Here is a 17,166-nt window from a genome sequence, read left to right as displayed (position 1 = left end):
AATCACACATTTGGAACTGATCTCTTTGTTAAAATTTTTTGATCTAGTAAGAAGCTGTTTCAACCAAATAATAACAGAATTTCAGCAAAATTTACCACTGAAATATTTCTTTCCAGTAATAACTAACTTTCAGGCAGCTAGATTTTCTATTTCTAACATGATCTGAAAAGCAAAAGCATTATCAAGGTACTATAAATGCTAACACCATAGTTTGAAATAGAAATAAATCTAGCCAAATTTTCATTTAAGATAGAATTTAAAAAAAAAAATACTTACAGGGGATATGTTGGCATTATATTCACAACTAGAAATCAAAATACATTTTTTATAAACATCAATCAGATCTAGCATATTACTCTTCTTTAAGAAATCATCATAAGTCTTCTTAATGTCCTCATAATGGTCAATCACTTCCATATTTTCAACTGATAAGTTCAACTTCTCATGTAGGAAGTATTTCCAGGTCAATAAGACATCGCTCAGAGAAACGGTAAATTCTCCACTGTGCTGAAAGAGACAATGGCCAAAAATAAAAAGATAAAGTTGGATGTCAGAATATTCATTACTTATAATTGAGATGGGAGTACACATTGAATTTTGTTCAAAAATTCAATAGAAAAGGCTACATTAAATTCTTATTGAAGAGAACATCCAAGTTGAGTTATGGAATAATTTTAAAACCAGATATAAAAGAAAAAGATTTTGATGGTTTTATAAAAGATAACTATGGCAAGTTTGTGCATGACAAAATTAGCAAATACATAGTCATTCTTCACTAAACTTCTACTCAGTTGAGGAATGTGTGGGCAGTGATCTGTACTTAAGTAGCACTGATTGGTGAAACATTTGATTCTGTTAATATTTAGTTCCTTTCAGCTCTTCTAATGTATTTTCATTTAAATTCAATTAGCCAACATATATAGTACATTAGTCTCAGATGCAGTGTTCAACAATTTATCAGTTGCACATAACACCCAGTGCTCATCACATCACATGCCCCCCTTAATGCCCATCACCCAGTTACCTCATGCCCCATCCCTCATGCCCACAGCAACCCTCAGTTTGTTTCCTATAATTAAGAGTCTCTTAATGGTTTGTCTCCGTCTCTGATGATTTCCCATTCAGTTTTCCATCCCTTCCCTTATGATCCTATGTTTTCTATACTCTACATACAAGAAAAAACATATAATTGTCTTTCTGACTTATTTCGATTAGCACAATACTCTCCAGTTCCATCCACATCATTGCAAATGGCAAGATTGCATCCTTTCTGATGGCTGAGTAATATTCTAGTGTGTGTATGTGTGTGTGTGTATCACATCCTCCTTATCCATTCATCTGTTGATAGACATCTGGGCTCTTTCCATAGTTTGGCTATTGTGGACATTCCTGCTATAAACTTTGGGGTGCAGGTGCCCCTTCAGATCACTACATTTGTATCTTTGGGGTAAATATCTAGTAGTGCAATGGCTAGATCGTAAGGTAGTTCTATGTTTAACTTTCTGAGGAACCTCCATACTGTTTTCCAGAGTGGCTGCACCAGCTTGCATTCCCACCAACACTGTAAGAGGGTTCCCCTTTCTTTACATCCTCACCAACATTTGTTGATTCCTGTCTTGTTAATTTAAGTCATTCTGACTGGTGCGAGGTGGTATCTCATTGTGCTTTTGATTTGTATTTCCCTGATGCCAAGCGATGTAGAGCATTTATTCATGTCTGTTGGCCATTATCTGTGTATGTCTTCTTTGGAGAAATGTCTGTTCATGTTTTCTGCACATTTCTTGACTGGATTATTTGTTTTTGGGGTGTTGAGCTTGATACATTCTTTATAGATGTTGAATGTTGGATACTAGCCCTTTGTCAGATAAGACATTTGCAAATATCTTCTCCTATCATGTCGGTTGCCTTTTAGTTTTGTTGACTGTTTCCTTTGCTGTGCAGAAGTTTTTTTACCTGGATGAAGTCCCAAGAGTTCATTTTTGCCTTTGTTTCCTTTACCTTTGGAGATATAGGTCTAGCAAAAAGTTGCTGTGTGTGCTGAGGTTGAAGAGGTTGCTGCCAACGTATATTTAATCTCTTATTTAAAATTTTCAAAGCCATAGTGAATTACCATATACCACACACTTCCAACTGTTAGTCTTAAAACATGATCATAAAAATTAAATTTTTTAAAACCATGTTTTATTTCATTACTGTTCCAGGGAAAGCAAAATATCAGTACTAAAACCTTGGGTCAGAGAATTTAGATTCTTCTCTGCTCATGGACACACTAAACTATAAACAAGTACTAAAAAGCAATGGTTTCTTTCTCTAAGTTGCTGGGTGTTCCTACTGAGTTGAAATTGTTCTTTTTTTCTCTTCTTCAATATCAATATGATATATTAGTCAGCAGACATACTGAATTGAAGGCTTTTTTTAATTGATTGCATTCTGCTCCCACTTAATATCCCAAATATTAATAATGGTGCCCTCCAAAAAATGCTAGCCCTAATTCAGTAAAAAATTCTAGCTACTCCCTTCCAATGCAGCATGAATAACAAATACTTTTAAGTACCCATATGTGATTTAGTGGAATGTATTATGTTGCTCTCTTCCACAGTTACGTTTCCTTAATATGTTAGTAGTTTCTGATAACACCAAGATCTTACCATCATTTGCACTGAAAGATGGATGGATATTTTAATAAAACTATAATTCACTGGAACCAAAATTGTAACATCATCTTCAGCCAATGAAGAATAATAAAAAGAATCAAACAGAGCCAAATAATATACTATTTTTTACATATCCAACCCTTTAAAATCTATATTTCTTTTATAAAAATCAGCCACATTTTCTAGTCAACTATCTCAATTTAAGACAATTATGTCCAAACTGCCTTAAAATAATTAACTTTTTACTCACGGATATGGAGACAACTAAGAAAATGATCCTTACTGTCCCTTGGAGAGACCTGTTACATCAAAATTATAAAAATTAATTATAGGGGCACCTGGTGTCTCAGTCAGTCAAAGTGTCTGTTTTCAGCTCAGGTGATGATCCCAGGGTCCTGGGATCAAGTCACGCATCAGGCTCCCTCTCTAAGCAGGGAGGCTGCTTCTCCCTCTCCCTCTGCCTGCCAACCTGCCCACTTGTGTGTGCACACACGTGTGTGCTCTGTCAAATAAATAAATAAATCTTTCAAAAAATTATATTTCATGAAACTAATTCAATGAAAAACCAAAAGAAGTAGTAACTCTCAAACCTTGAATCCATAACCCAGATGTAAGAAAGATTTGTAATTTCTCAGCATTGCATCAAAAATGATGTACTTTACTTTGCAATCCCACAAAAATTACACAATAAAATTTCCAAATGGTATTTAAATTAAATAAATCCAGCTATTTAGAGTTTGGAAACTAAGTTGTTTTATCTCAAAAATTCCTAAAACTATTTTGATACGACATCCTTTATGTTAAAAATAAATTGAAATTTTGTCTAATGTAAATGTACAATTCATTCTCATTTTGTTGACTCTAACTAGTTAAACTACACAAACTCTTGATCTTGTGAGAAAAGGTCTTGACTAGATTAACAGTGTTTATACTGGGATTGTAAAAACATTTTAAATCCAAATAAAAATGTACTCCAGATATCAGTTTTCATGATCAGGTGCCCACCATGACAGCATATTCTATTATTCAAACCAATAACAACTGATTCAGAGAGCTCGTGGTCAAATCAGAAAATGTTTTGCTAGGAAAACATGCCAGCTGGCTAATATCTGAAGGAAGTTCAAGATGGTCAATGTTTTAATTCTCTGATGGACATAAAAAGGATTGTATTTCATAAGAATAAAATGAGGAAAAAAAAAAGAAGGAGCACTTTTTCAGAGCACTTGTACTCTGTATATTTTGCTGAAGTTATTTTTATAATTATTCAAAAACTTAAATTTTACATTTTTAACTAACTGGAATTTTTGTTGTTATCAAAACAGAAAAGATAGCAGATCCACTTAAGAGCATTAATTGGCTCTGTGACCTTGGGTAAAATACTCAGATCCTGTGAATAGTTTTCCTTGGTTATAAAGTGAGATTTTACAGATTAAAGAATGCCTGATAAATAGTACGTGATCAAAACATGTCAGTTTTCTTTCTCTTTTCTTATTCAAAGTATAATAATTGGGTTTTTTGTTGGGGGGGCAGATAAATGTAAGACAATTGTAAAATCTATTTCTTCTTATTTTGTTATGTCAATGTTAGGTCATTTTCAAATCTGACAGTCAACCACAGGCTGTGACTTTCCATGAAGTTATAAAACTAATATCTTTGTTTCATCCAATAGAATATTTGTAATGTTCTTAAAGCTATTTAAGATGAAAAACAGCATTTATAATTTAATTGCCAGACAGAATCAGACCATGAAGTCAATTCTAAAGAAAGGAATAACTAAAACACTATTTGCAACTTAATAATAAAAGTCATATATATTTGCCATATGGTCCTCAATGAATCTAATAATAAGTTAAATCTCTAGCAGTATAAAACTCCTAGAGGTCATCTGATTTAAGCTAAAAAAAATAAATAAATAAAACTTGCCCTCAGAAAACCTAAAATTCATAGATTATTTTCATATACCTTTTATCTCCATTAAAGCAGCTAAGAAAACAAGCATGCGGGCAGCTCCGGTGGCGCAGAGGTTTAGCACCGCCTGCAGCCCAGGGTGTGATCCTGGAGACCCAGGATAGAGTCCCACATCGGGCTCCCTGCATGGAGCCTGCTTCTCCCTCTGCCTGTGTCTCTTGTCTCTGCCTCTCTCTCCCTCTCTCTCTGAATAAATAAATAAATCTTAAAAAATAAAAATAAAACAAAAACAAAAACAAAAATAAATAAATCTTTAAAAAAAAAAACAAGCATGCCAATAGACAAGCTAACAACTCCACTAGGTTTTCTCAAGTTTTATTGTAGTCAAATTCAGCTGGAAGAATCATACTTTAGAGATTCGCATCCTCAAACTTTTGAGAATTAAAAACCTAAATAGAGCTCAATCACAGAGTGAAAAATATAGGCGAAGCATATATACAACCAACTCCAACTTTTATGATTATCTACTACTTATGAACGCATTTGCAGGGATATGTGCATGCTGCTTTATCTTGCTGAGTGACTTAGAAGTCTGAGTCAGGCAGTTGGGGCTGCCTGAGCTAACTCCATCTGAGAGAGTCAATCAGAACTGCAGCTCACCATCTCCATTGCATACAGGCACACACATACACAAAGTGAGAAAAGTTCAGTTGCAATTCACCTCTCCTCTTCTTTCCCACCCAGAGTCTGAACTTTCACAGTGAATTAAGTGAATTAGCAAGTAGAAAATTAAGTAGAAAGAGATCCTGAGTGAGTATCCACAGACAAGCCCTGAAGAAAAAATGACTTGAACTGAGTGCTTCAACAGATCAAAATTTTTGCAGTGAAAACTAAATTTTCTTCAGGGTACATTTCACTTACCTTTTTGATATATTTGTTTCAAAATATTCATAAATAAAGAGAAGGTAATTTGAACATGGTCTGCTTAATTTCAAAATGATAGCCTGCCATTACTATACAATAATGATTCTTAATAATTGCCTCAATTTCTCTCCTCATTTTCCAGTGAATGGCCACCAAAGTTTAACCTTTAGCTACTCTATTCCATTTATATAATATCCTCAGAATCCATTAATTACCTTAGTACCATTTCTTCAGGTTACTAAAGAGGGAGAGTATTTTTTTAATGCTCAGGCAGTAAAATTGGAAAGACTTCAACATGAATTGCAATGGAGAGCAAAGGAAAGAGACTTTACAATTACCCTTGGGTAGTCTAATGACTGAGTGAACAATGGTATATAAGACTGCAACTAAGAATATGAACAAGATGGTAAGCTGAGAGAGGAAACAATGTGGTCTACTTTTAAAAACTGATGCGGAGACCTTACTGGGGCATCAAGGCAAAATGTCCAGTAACTACCTGGTCACACCAAGGAGGACTCAGTAGAGAAGTCTGGCATATAAATACTGGTAAACAATGTAAGGGGAACATATCCAGCGTAGGTAGGTAAAATAGAGCGCATCAGAAGCTATCAGCAAAGTGTGCTACAAAGAGAGTACCTAAAGTACATGCAGAACTGTTTTAAAGAGTAATAAAGAGATAAACAATAACTCAATGGTAAAATATGCAAAGGATATGTATGAGTAGACAATAAAAAGAAGATACCGGGATCCCTGGGTGGCGCAGCGGTTTGGCGCCTGCCTTTGGCCCAGGGCGCGATCCTGGAGACCCGGGATCGAATCCCACGTCAGGCTCCCGGTGCATGGAGCCTGCTTCTCCCTCTGCCTGTGTCTCTGCCTCTCTCTCTCTCTCTCTATGTGACTATCATAAATAAAAAAAAAAAAAAAAAAAAGAGAAGATACCTAAACAGTCAAATAACCATTTTAAAAGATGTTTAAATGCTCTAGTTAACAGAAAAATTAAAATGAAATATTATTTTTCTTTTTTCCAATGAAATATCTAATATAGCGAAAAATAAGAAAATGGTACTCTCCTATACTGTTGATATAAATGTAAATTCTAATAACCAAGTTGAAGAGCAATGTGATAGCATCAAGTTAAATTAAAGATGTATCTATCATATGACCTCCTGTGTATGGGGCCTAGAGAAACTCTCATTCTGTGCACAGACATCTCATTTCAATGAAGAATTGTTTATAACACCAAAAATACCAAAAATATCAAACTTCAAACAACCCAATCCATCAATGAGTAAAATATATCAGTCATACAAAGGATGATTGTTAAAATGAATAAATTAGATCAACTTTTCTATCAGCACCTAAAGAGTTCTTGAAAACAATGCTGGATAATAAAAACAAGATGCAGAAAGAATGTATATCATCTGTTATAATTTTAAAACAGGCACATTAACAGGGCAATCTGCCTGACTGGATACGCAGAGACCCCTCCTGGTATAAAATACCTAAAGCTACAAGAGAAAATAGGAAAACTTTTTTTAAGCATGACTAAATTGACCATAAGAAAAGGGAAATTACTAAAGGTCAAAAACAATGAGCAAGTGCCAAATATAAAGAGGTAAGCAAATGGTGGCGCCTGTATTTTCCTGGTAACTACCATTCTCTGGCAATAAGGAAACTGGTTTTTATGAACTCTGAGCACAAAGTTTAGGATACAAAACTCAGCATAAAAACGATGGGAAGTTGGATCACCCTGCTCACCCTGCCAAAGGAAGTCAAAGCCTCTAAAGGTCAATACTCTTACTATGCCCACTAGAAAAAAATCTGCACAGAGGAAGGTAATGATGAAGATACTTGCCAGTGAAGAGATTTCTGGAGTAGCCTCAGTATCATGCTTACCTCTGTGGATAATCTTTTTTTTGTGTGTGGATAATCTTTTAGACATTTTTCATTTCTTTTTTTGTTTAATTTGAATTCAATTAATTAGCATTAAATGTATGCAGCAAGTTTCAGAGGTAGAGTTGTGATTCATCAGTCTTATGTAACACCCAGTGCTCATTATATCACGAGCCCTCCTTAATGCCCATCACCCAGTTACCTCATCTCCCCTCCCAATTCCCCTCCAGCAACCCTATTTGCTGTGAATAAGAGTCTCTTTCGGTTTGTCTCCCTCTCTGATTCCATCTTGTTTTATTTTTCCTTCCTTTCTCCTATGATCCTGTTTTGTTTCTTAAATTCCACATGAGTGAGATCACGTGATCATTGTCTTTCCCTGACTGATTTATTTCATTTAGGATAATATCCTCTAGTTCCATCCATATTGTTGGAAATGTCAAGATTTCATCCTTTCTGATGGCTAATATTCTAGTGTATATGTGTGTGTGTGTGTGTGTGTGTGTGTGTGTGTGTGTGTGTATCACATCCTCCTTATCCATTCATCTGTTGATAGACATCTGGGCTCTTTCCATAGTTTGGCTATTGTAGACATTCCTGCTATAAACTTTGGGGTGCAGGTGCCCCTTCAGATCACTACATTTGTATCTTTGGGGTAAATAACTAGTAGTGCAATGGCTAGATCGTAGGGTAGTTCTATATTTAACTTTCTGAGGAACCTCCATACTGTTTTCCAGAGTGGCTGCACCAGCTTGCATTCCCACCAACACTGTAAGAGGGTTCCCCTTTCTTTACATCCTCACCAACATTTGTTGATTCCTGTCTTGTTAATTTAAGTCATTCTGACTGGTGCGAGGTGGTATCTCATTGTGCTTTTGATTTGTATTTCCCTGATGCCAAGCGATGTAGAGCATTTATTCATGTCTGTTGGCCATTATCTGTGTATGTCTTCTTTGGAGAAATGTCTGTTCATGTTTTCTGCACATTTCTTGACTGGATTATTTGTTTTTGGGGTGTTGAGCTTGATACATTCTTTATAGATGTTGGATGTTGGATACTAGCCCTTTGTCGGATAAGAAATTTGCAAATATCTTCTCCCATCTGTCAATTGTCCTTTGGTTTTGTCAACTGTTTTCCTTTGCTGTGCAAAAACTTTTTATCTTGATGAAGTCCCAAGAGTTCACTTTTGCCTTTGTTTCCCTTGCCTTTGTGGAGATATGTCTAGCAAGAAGTTGCTGTGGCCGAGGTCACAGAAGTTGCTGCCTGTGTCCTCCTCTAGGATTTTGATGGATTCCTGTCTCACATTTAGATCTTTCATCCACTTTTGACTATTTTTGTGATTAGTGTAAGAAAATGGCCCAGTGTCATTCTTCTGCATGTGGCTGTCCAATTTTCCCAATACCATTTGTTGAAGAGACTTTTTTTCCATGGATATTCCTTCCTGCTTTGCTGAAGATTAGCTGACCACAGAGTTGAGGATCCATTTCTGGGTTCTCTATTATGTTCCATTGATCTATGTGTCAGTTTTTGTGCCAGTATCATGCAGTCTTGATGCTTACAGCTTTTTTTTTTTTTTTCTTACAGCTTTATTATAGACCTTGAAGTCTGGGATTGTGATGCCACCAGCTTTGATTTTCTTTTCAATGACCTTTTGGCTATTTGGGGTCTTTTCTGGCTCCATACAAATTTTAGGATTATTTGTTCCAGCTCTGTGAAAAAAGTTGATGGCATTATGATACGGATTGCGATGAATGCATAGATTGCTCTAGGTAGAATAGATATTTTAATAATATTTGTTCTTCCAATCCATAAGCATGGAACATTTTTCCATTTCTTTGTGTCTTGCTCAATTTCTTTCATGAGTGTTCTATAGTTTTCTGAGTACAGATCCTTTACCACTTTGGTTAGGCTTATTCTTAGGTATCTTATGGTTCTGGGTGCAATTTTAAATGAGATTGACTCCTTAACGTCCCTTTCTTCTTTAACATTGTTAGTGTATTTTCATTTACACTTTTGCCTAATTATTAACTTTTGCTGAAAAAGGGGAGAATAGTTAAACTACTTTGGCAGAAGATTGAGGGTTTATTCCCTACAGAGGGTAAAACAGTCTCTGGACTGAAGAGTGCAAGTGAAAACAAGAGTACCCAAATGAAAATGACAGGAAACACATGACCATTTATATTCTAAATGTTGACACTTCTTTCAAGCCCCCAACACATTGGCAGCTCAACTTTACACCATTTGTGTAAAGACTCTTTTTTAAAGAAACTGTTGTAAAAGGGATATCTTCAACATGGGTATCAAATGTTCCCCAGCCAGAGCCCAGTCAGATCAGGCTGACAACCCCTAATCCTCCATGCAGAGTTTCCAGGAAGCATTTTAGTGTTCACTTAAATGAAAGTGCATGGTCAAGGATCATCAGGAAGAAAGTTTCTGATAGAAGAATAGAAATTCTTCCCAAATAAGACTAATAAAATAAGAAACTAGGAGGAAACAGATTATGTAAGAAGAAGAAAGCCTCAAGAAATATTAATAGTTTCAAACAAAAAATATATGCTTGAAGCAAGATGAGTATGTATTTCAAAAAGAGAAAACAAAAGAGCTCTTGGAAATAAAGAATATAGATGATAACAGGGGTGCCTGGCTGGCTTAGTCAAAAGATCATGTGACTCTTAATCTCAGGGTTGTAAATTCAATACCCACACTTAGATAGTACTTTAAAAAGTAAAATCTGAAAAAAAAAAAAGAGGATAACAGAAAATCCAATAATTATTAAACTAAAAAGCTATTAAATATTGAATATCTTATTGAATATCATTTGGAAGAAAAGTAAAAGGTAAATGGATAAATTGATACATTCATACAGTGGAATATTATTCTCTGCTGAAAAGAAATGAGCTATCAAGCCATGAAAAGACGTGGAGGAACCATAAATGCATCTGAAAGAAAGTAAAGCCAATCTGAAAAGACTATATACTACATGATTCCAACTACATGACATTCTAAGAAAGGCAAAACTATGCTGACAATTAAAAGATCAGTGGTTGCCAGGGGTTGGGGAAAAGGAAGGATAAGTAGGTGGAGCAGAGAGGATTTTTAGGGCAGTGAAACAATTCTGTAAATACTATAAAGGTGCACATATGTCTTATATAATTGTCAAACCCCACATAATGTACAATAGCAAGAGTTGTACATTCTACGAACAAAGATTCAGGATGTCCACTACTTATCATCAAATGGTTCGTACAGAGTGATATGAATAAATGTGTATGTATGTGTACAATACATACTTGTGTTTATTTACGTATTTTTGTTATACACACATACAAAAATATTAAAATAGTAATGATAGAAAAGTGGCAAAATATTAATTGGTGAATCTAAGCGAAGAGGATAAAGGAATTCAGTGTACTATCCTCGTAACTTTTCTGGAAGTTTGATTTTTTTATTTTTTTATTTTTTATTCTTTATTTTTTTTAAGACTGTAATTTTTATTCATGAGAGACACAGAGCAAGGCAGAAATATAGACAGAGGGAGAAACAGGCTCCCTGTGGGGAGCCAATACACGACTCGATCCCAGGACCCCAGGATCATGACCTGAGCTGAAGGCAGACGCTTAACCACTGAGCCACCCAGGTGTCTCTTTTTTTAAACACAGAATCCAAAAAGTACGACTTCCACTTCTTTTCTTCAATATACCTACATAAAATTGATTTTTAACAATGACTGTGGATAAAAACAAGAAACAGACAAATGGGACGTGTAATCTTCACCATCACTCTTCAGCTACACTGGTTCTTTTCCATTTTCTCAAATCTCTCTGCGGTCTCCTGCCCAGAGCTTCTGCATATGCTGCTCCCTCATCCTCATCATCTTGCCCCCGAGTCTTTGCCTAGTTAACTCTTCTTCTTCCTTTACAGTTCAACTTGATCTCTCCAAGCAAGTCAACTCCTTGGTCTCATAGCATCATATATCTCTTCTCACAGCTATAGTTTAGAATTTATTTGTATTTTTCTCTACATGTCTACCAGGAAAAGGTAGGCAGGAGCCATGTCTGGGTTTGCTTACCATTTTAACCCCAATGCTTGCCACACAGGAGCTAAAACAAAAAACAAAAACAAAAACAAAAACAAAAACCACACACTTCTCAAAGGGAAGAAATTAACGTTTAACATTTATATTAACAGCTATATTGGCCTCTTTGCTGTTCCTTGAGCATGCCAGACATAATCCCACCTCAGGGTCCTTGCATCAGCTGTTCCCTTTGCCTTGTAATCCCTTCCCACAAAAATTCCCATGACTAGTTTCAAATCTTTGCTCAAATGAATAAAAAAAACAATAAAAAAAAAAAAACAAAACAAATGGCAACTTGTAGATGAGGCCTTCTTTGACCATCCTATTTCAAACTGCCAAGAACTCTTCCACCCCAAACTCTATACAATCCTTAACTGTATCTGTTTTATTTTTTTCTATAGTATTTATGACCTAAAATACTAAATATCTTATTTATTAGAGTATTATCTGTCTCTCTCCACTACAAGATTAATGCCATTAGAGCAGAGATTTCCTTCAGAATGTTTAGAATAATGTCTAGCACATAGTGAAAATTCAAATATTTGTTAAAAGAATGACTATATAAGAGAATTTTGTCAAAATCTTACTATGTTCAAAATTCATCTTAATATTTATTGTTTTAAACACACAACACTGCCAACAACCATGTATAGTAAAGACTATCTCTCATTTTAAGATTATACAATTTCTAATTTTTAGGCATTAATATATTATTCTTTTTTCAAAATGATGGTTCTATTTTTTCTCAATGGCCTTATTTGCCAAGTTGAGAAATGTTCAAATCTGTCAATGTCTAATATTTTTTTTTGGAAATTTTATTGACATGAAATCTAAAAATCTGGGAACTACTGACATATAGGATTAAAATAGTTCACCAGAATGTCATTTCACTATCTAGCCCAATAGACCCACTAAAACTATTCCACCCTTCAAAAATCCTCTCCGGTCAAAACCATCTCCTTATTATCTTCGAAACATCAAGACTTTGATCCCCCTGGATGCTTCTTAAGTGATTTTCTTTTCCTTCCTTCATCCCTTCTTTAAAACCCTCCCATCCAAAGATTTCCCCTCCTTTAAGTATATTACCTGAAATCCAAAATTTTTAAGTCATTTTCTTACCACTCCAGCCTATCTATCACCCAAACACCTCAAGCACTTTACGTACAGCTCATTCCAAAAACTAGTTTGATCCAAGCCAAATACACAAGGATCAGATTAAGAAAAGATTTTAAAAAGACAATTTCCAGAGTCTCAGTGAGTGCAGATTAGAAGAATCAAAATTTCCAAGACCAAAGCACAGAAGCCACTATTGTTTAAAAACTCACCCAAGTGATTCTGATTCATAACCTGGCTTAGGAATAATCAATCTATACCACAGAGTCTGAAATTAGTCATAAAATAATTTGATAAAATATTAAAATCAACATTATTTATGTATGCCTTCTAAAACTTTTTAAAGAAATCATAAATAAAAATATTTTTAACCACAATAAGAGCAGTTGCACATTTACTTTAAGATTTCAAATTAAACATTGAATGTGCATGTCCTATGATATATTACACATATGAAGGCCTTAATTTTGAAGCAAATCATTTCAAATCCAATTGCAATATTTTGACAGATATGTAGAGATATTTTTGATAATTCTGTTGATATTGTCATAGGGCATATATTCTAAAGAAATGAATATAATTAAAATAAGCAGCTACCAAAATTCACTTTAAAAAAAAAGTAAACCTAAATATAGTCTACTAACCTGTTTGTTGTTCTCTGCCATGGAAAGCTGCAATGCCAGGAGCATGGAGTCTGCACCACATACAGTAGTTCTCTCAGAGTTACAAAGAGTGTGCCAATTCCTTCTGAACTCTTTAATCATATCCAAGATAGACTTCTGATTAAGCGCAGCCATCCTCTCTGAAAGTAGGACAGAATGCAATGTTAAAAAGATTTACTTTAATTGGAAACTAATATTTAACATGTGTAAGGAAGCAGAGTTAGAGAAAAATAAGTAGTGAACAAGAGGTCATTTCATATTTACTAAGATTGCTTTTCATTAAATTTAGGGAAACAGAACAACACACTTTCTGCCCAATCATATTTTCCTCTCCTTTAGTTTTCTTAAGCCAAATCTTTTGAAATAACAAAATCCAACCTTCAAACTGAAAATTGATACAAAACAGATACACAAATTCTGTAAACCTATAGACACAGCTAATTAAAGCTGTATTTTCAAAATATTTGTTTTGAGATAAATGGTAATATGTGTGGTAGATTTGGGGGGGGGGAGGCCAATTTCCTCCCATCCCCATATTGTCTCAAAAGAAGAGGTCTATTGGGACACCTACCTCGGTGGCTCAGTGGTTGAGCCTCTGCCTTCGGCTCAGGTCGTGATCCCGGAGTCCTGGGATCAAGTCCTACATCGGGTTCCCCATGGGGGAGCCTGCTTCTCCCTCTGCTTGTGTCTCTGCCTCTCTCTGTGTCTCTCATGAATAAATAAATAAAATCTTTAAAAAAAAAAAAAAGAAGTGGTCTATTTTTCTACCCCTTTAAGTATGAGTCAGTCTAGTAACCTGACCAATTGAGTATGGCAAGAATGACATCATGGGGGTTCCAAGCCTAGTGCTCAAAAGGCCCATGCAGAAAAGTTAAAGCAGCAGGCCTGATGTCTATCTTTTAAAAAGATTTCTTATAAGGTTGGCCCTTGGCTGCACCTGGTAACTTAGAATTCAGGAGGATTTCCAGTAAGAGTAGCTCACTGCGCCTCAACTGTTTATACAAATAATATAGTTTATGCTGAACACATGCTTTTCTTCTGAGTCTGGAACTTAGGAACATAAACCAAGAATGCCTACATCAGTATCCCTAGATACTGAGTCTCTAAAGAGCTTCCCTGGGAGACACTATTTCATATGGGTTGTCACAATTTGTTGTTGGAGGACTTAAGCATGTCCTGCACAACTCCACTAAGAGAGGACTTTTGGAAATTTATGCCTGATTTCCCCAGAAATTCATCCCATGCACTTTCTCCCCATGTAGCTTCTCTCTTTGCTGATTTTCTTTAGCATCTTTTTGTTGTAATAAATTATAGGTGTGGGCATAACTATATACTGAGTCCTCTGAGCCTTCTTAGCAAAATCCAACCTGGGGTGGGTTTTAGGGCCTCTTGATACAAGGCTTTGCAGCTTTAGTCCTTACTATCTTGCCACTCTAGACTACCATATGAAAAAGTCCAAGTTCACCTGCTGGAGAGGCCATATAGAAGAGAACCAAGGCACTCTAGCTGACAACCAATTCCAACGTAATGGGAGGCTATGTTAGACTTTCCTGCCCCAATCAACCTACCAGACGAACTGCAGCCACATTAGTGATCCCAGGCAAGACCAGCAGAACCACCAAGTTGAGTCCAGCCAAAACTGCTGTCCACAGAATCATAAGTAAATAAAATGGCTGCTCTTTTAAATCCATTAAGTTTTGGGATGCTTTGTTACACAACAGATTACCAATACAATATCTAATATTTAGGAGCTATGTTCATGCCAGAAACTTTTCAAAAGCTTAATATTTATTACTTCCTTCAATCTTTGAAAGAGTCCTATTAGAGGGTCCACTATTATCCCCATTTTACATCTGGAGAATGTGATACCCCATGTCACTCAGCTAGCAAATCGCAAAACAAACTTAACACCAAACTCTATAAGCTGTGCTCTTACATCACTATATTACATAATTTCTCCTAATAGACAAAAGTCTTTCAAAATAATTAGATGTAGTTTCACTACTTTACATACTCAAGTCCATCAAAGAAAGCAATTCCTTTCTTTACGGGTTTACAGATATGGCTGCTGAAAGGTTTTTTTCCTACTTTGTATGCTAGTGTCCAACATGTTCATATGCCATTATCTTATTTTGGATATATTTTATTGTACACAACCCATTTATTAACTCTTTCTATTATCTTTTTCTTTTTTATGTGGCATAAATAGAATCCCAAATATTTACTATGTATTTTGGGTTTATATGATGGTGAAAATGGGCATATAACATTTACAAAGCAAGAATTCATAGTTGCATCAATAATGCAACTTAAAGATACAAGTGAAAACCAATAAATTAAAATATCTACATATGCACAAATGCTAGTAAATAGCTAAAAGTTTTATTTCTCTTTAAAATATCACCCTTTTCTTAAAGGAGAAAAAAAAAGGAAAGAAGTAATGCTTCAGTGATATGATCGGTTCGCCTGAAATAAATCTTTAGTACTAAATTATTTAGGGTACTATTTAAAGTAATAAGAGTTCTGGAGTGCATGGGTGGCTCAGTCAGTTAAGGGACCCACTATTTCAGCTTAGGTCATGATCCAGTCAGGAGATTGAGCCCCACCCTGCTCCCAAGCACAGTCTGGCTTGCAATCTCTCTTTCCCTCTGCCCCTCTTCCACGCTCATGTGTAAGCACAATCTCTCTCTTTCTCTCTAAATAAATAAATAAATAAAATTTTCAAAAAAAAAAAAAAAGTACTATGAGTTCAGATTACTAAGAATGAAAACTAGTCCAGAATTAGACCATTTTGAATCCTGGCCACACCATGTACTAGCCATGAGATCTACAGCAAGTTACGTCATCTCCCCTGCCTCAGCTTCCTTGTCCTGAAAATGAAAATATAATAGTTCCTATGTCACAGGAGTTTGTGAAAAGTCAAGGATAGAAGTACAAGTTGAGCTTTTAGCAGCGTGTCTGACCCGTAGAAAAGCCCAGAGTCTCATCCAGGGGTCCGCACACTTGTGGGAAAGGGCTAAACCAGAAATATTTAAGGGGTGCAAGGCGCTCCATCTGTGTCACAACCATTCAACTTGACCTTGCCTGTGGGAAAACAGCCACAGACAATACATAAACGTAGGCTAGGCGCATAACTCTGCTTCAACAAGACTTTGTGGAAACTGAAATGAACGTTTACATGATTTTCACATGTCACAAAATATCATTCTTTTTGTTTTTGTTTCAATTACTCAAACATGGAAAATCTGTTCTTAGCACTGAAAATGGCTGCACAAAAACAAGTAGACCAAGAGTTTGCCAACTCTGGTCCAGTCCCCATGCTTTCCACAGCTAATGGGCAACAAGCTTTACTTTACCCCTGACTGCCCAGGTGAGGTGTCATCACGCAGAAAACGGGAAAAATATATATGTGATACTTATACATTTATATTACATAAATATACATTTATATATATGAAAAAAATAAAACAGGAATAATACCTTCCAGCCAATTATGAGGAGTCACTGAGACGATGACTACACAAGCACTCGGAATTTCAGGCTGGGCGGCACTATACAGCAACAGTGGCAGGTGGCAGTGATCATGAACACTCTCCTGAAAAAACTAGCTTCCAAACTGCACTGGAGCAAAAACTGTGTCACGGGAAATTATCACTAGGGTGATAGTGAGAGATGGTAAAAGAATATCTACGTCGGATATTCCAGGGCCCACCCACATCCTGGTTCCTCAATGTATGAAATGTACGTCCTTCGGTATTTAAAATCTCTGATGAACATAAATTTCCTCAAGCATAAAGGAGTTAAGATATCACTTACCTCGTAAAACTATAACACAAGGAAACATCCACCTAGGGTCACGCACTTAATAGGTGCTCCGTTAAAAAGAAAGAGGGACGTGGCTCAGCGGTTTACCGCCTGCCTTCGGCCTGGGGGGTGATCC

At 35.8% G+C, this 17,166-nt stretch overlaps 1 protein-coding gene across 7 annotated transcripts in view; it reads right to left on the bottom strand.

Annotated features, from left to right (window-relative positions):
• The window catches only part of PARPBP (PARP1 binding protein), a 67,138-nt gene that overhangs the window by 49,167 nt on the left and 805 nt on the right, over positions 1–17,166 (bottom strand). For 5 of the 7 annotated variants that reach the window (XR_013350876.1, XM_077846104.1, XM_077846103.1 and 2 more), the window contains exons 2-4: positions 13,798–13,956; positions 13,209–13,366; positions 277–507 (exon numbers count right to left, since the gene is read on the bottom strand). Coding sequence is in view for 6 of the 7 variants with exons in the window: in XM_077846104.1 (XP_077702230.1) it covers positions 277–507; positions 13,209–13,366; positions 13,798–13,939 (531 nt within the window). In the remaining variant the exon portion in view is untranslated. Of the gene's footprint in view, positions 1–276; positions 508–11,445; positions 11,477–13,208; positions 13,367–13,797; positions 13,957–17,166 lie in introns of those variants that run through there. The other 2 variants (XM_077846102.1, XM_077846100.1) reach the window with 2 other exon arrangements.

The sequence above is a fragment of the Canis aureus genome, chromosome 13 (assembly GCF_053574225.1).
Source record: "Canis aureus isolate CA01 chromosome 13, VMU_Caureus_v.1.0, whole genome shotgun sequence".
In the NCBI taxonomy this organism is placed as follows: Eukaryota; Metazoa; Chordata; class Mammalia; order Carnivora; family Canidae; genus Canis; species Canis aureus.
Note: the sequence above shows the minus strand (reverse complement) of the source record. Positions and strands in the feature narration are given on the sequence as shown.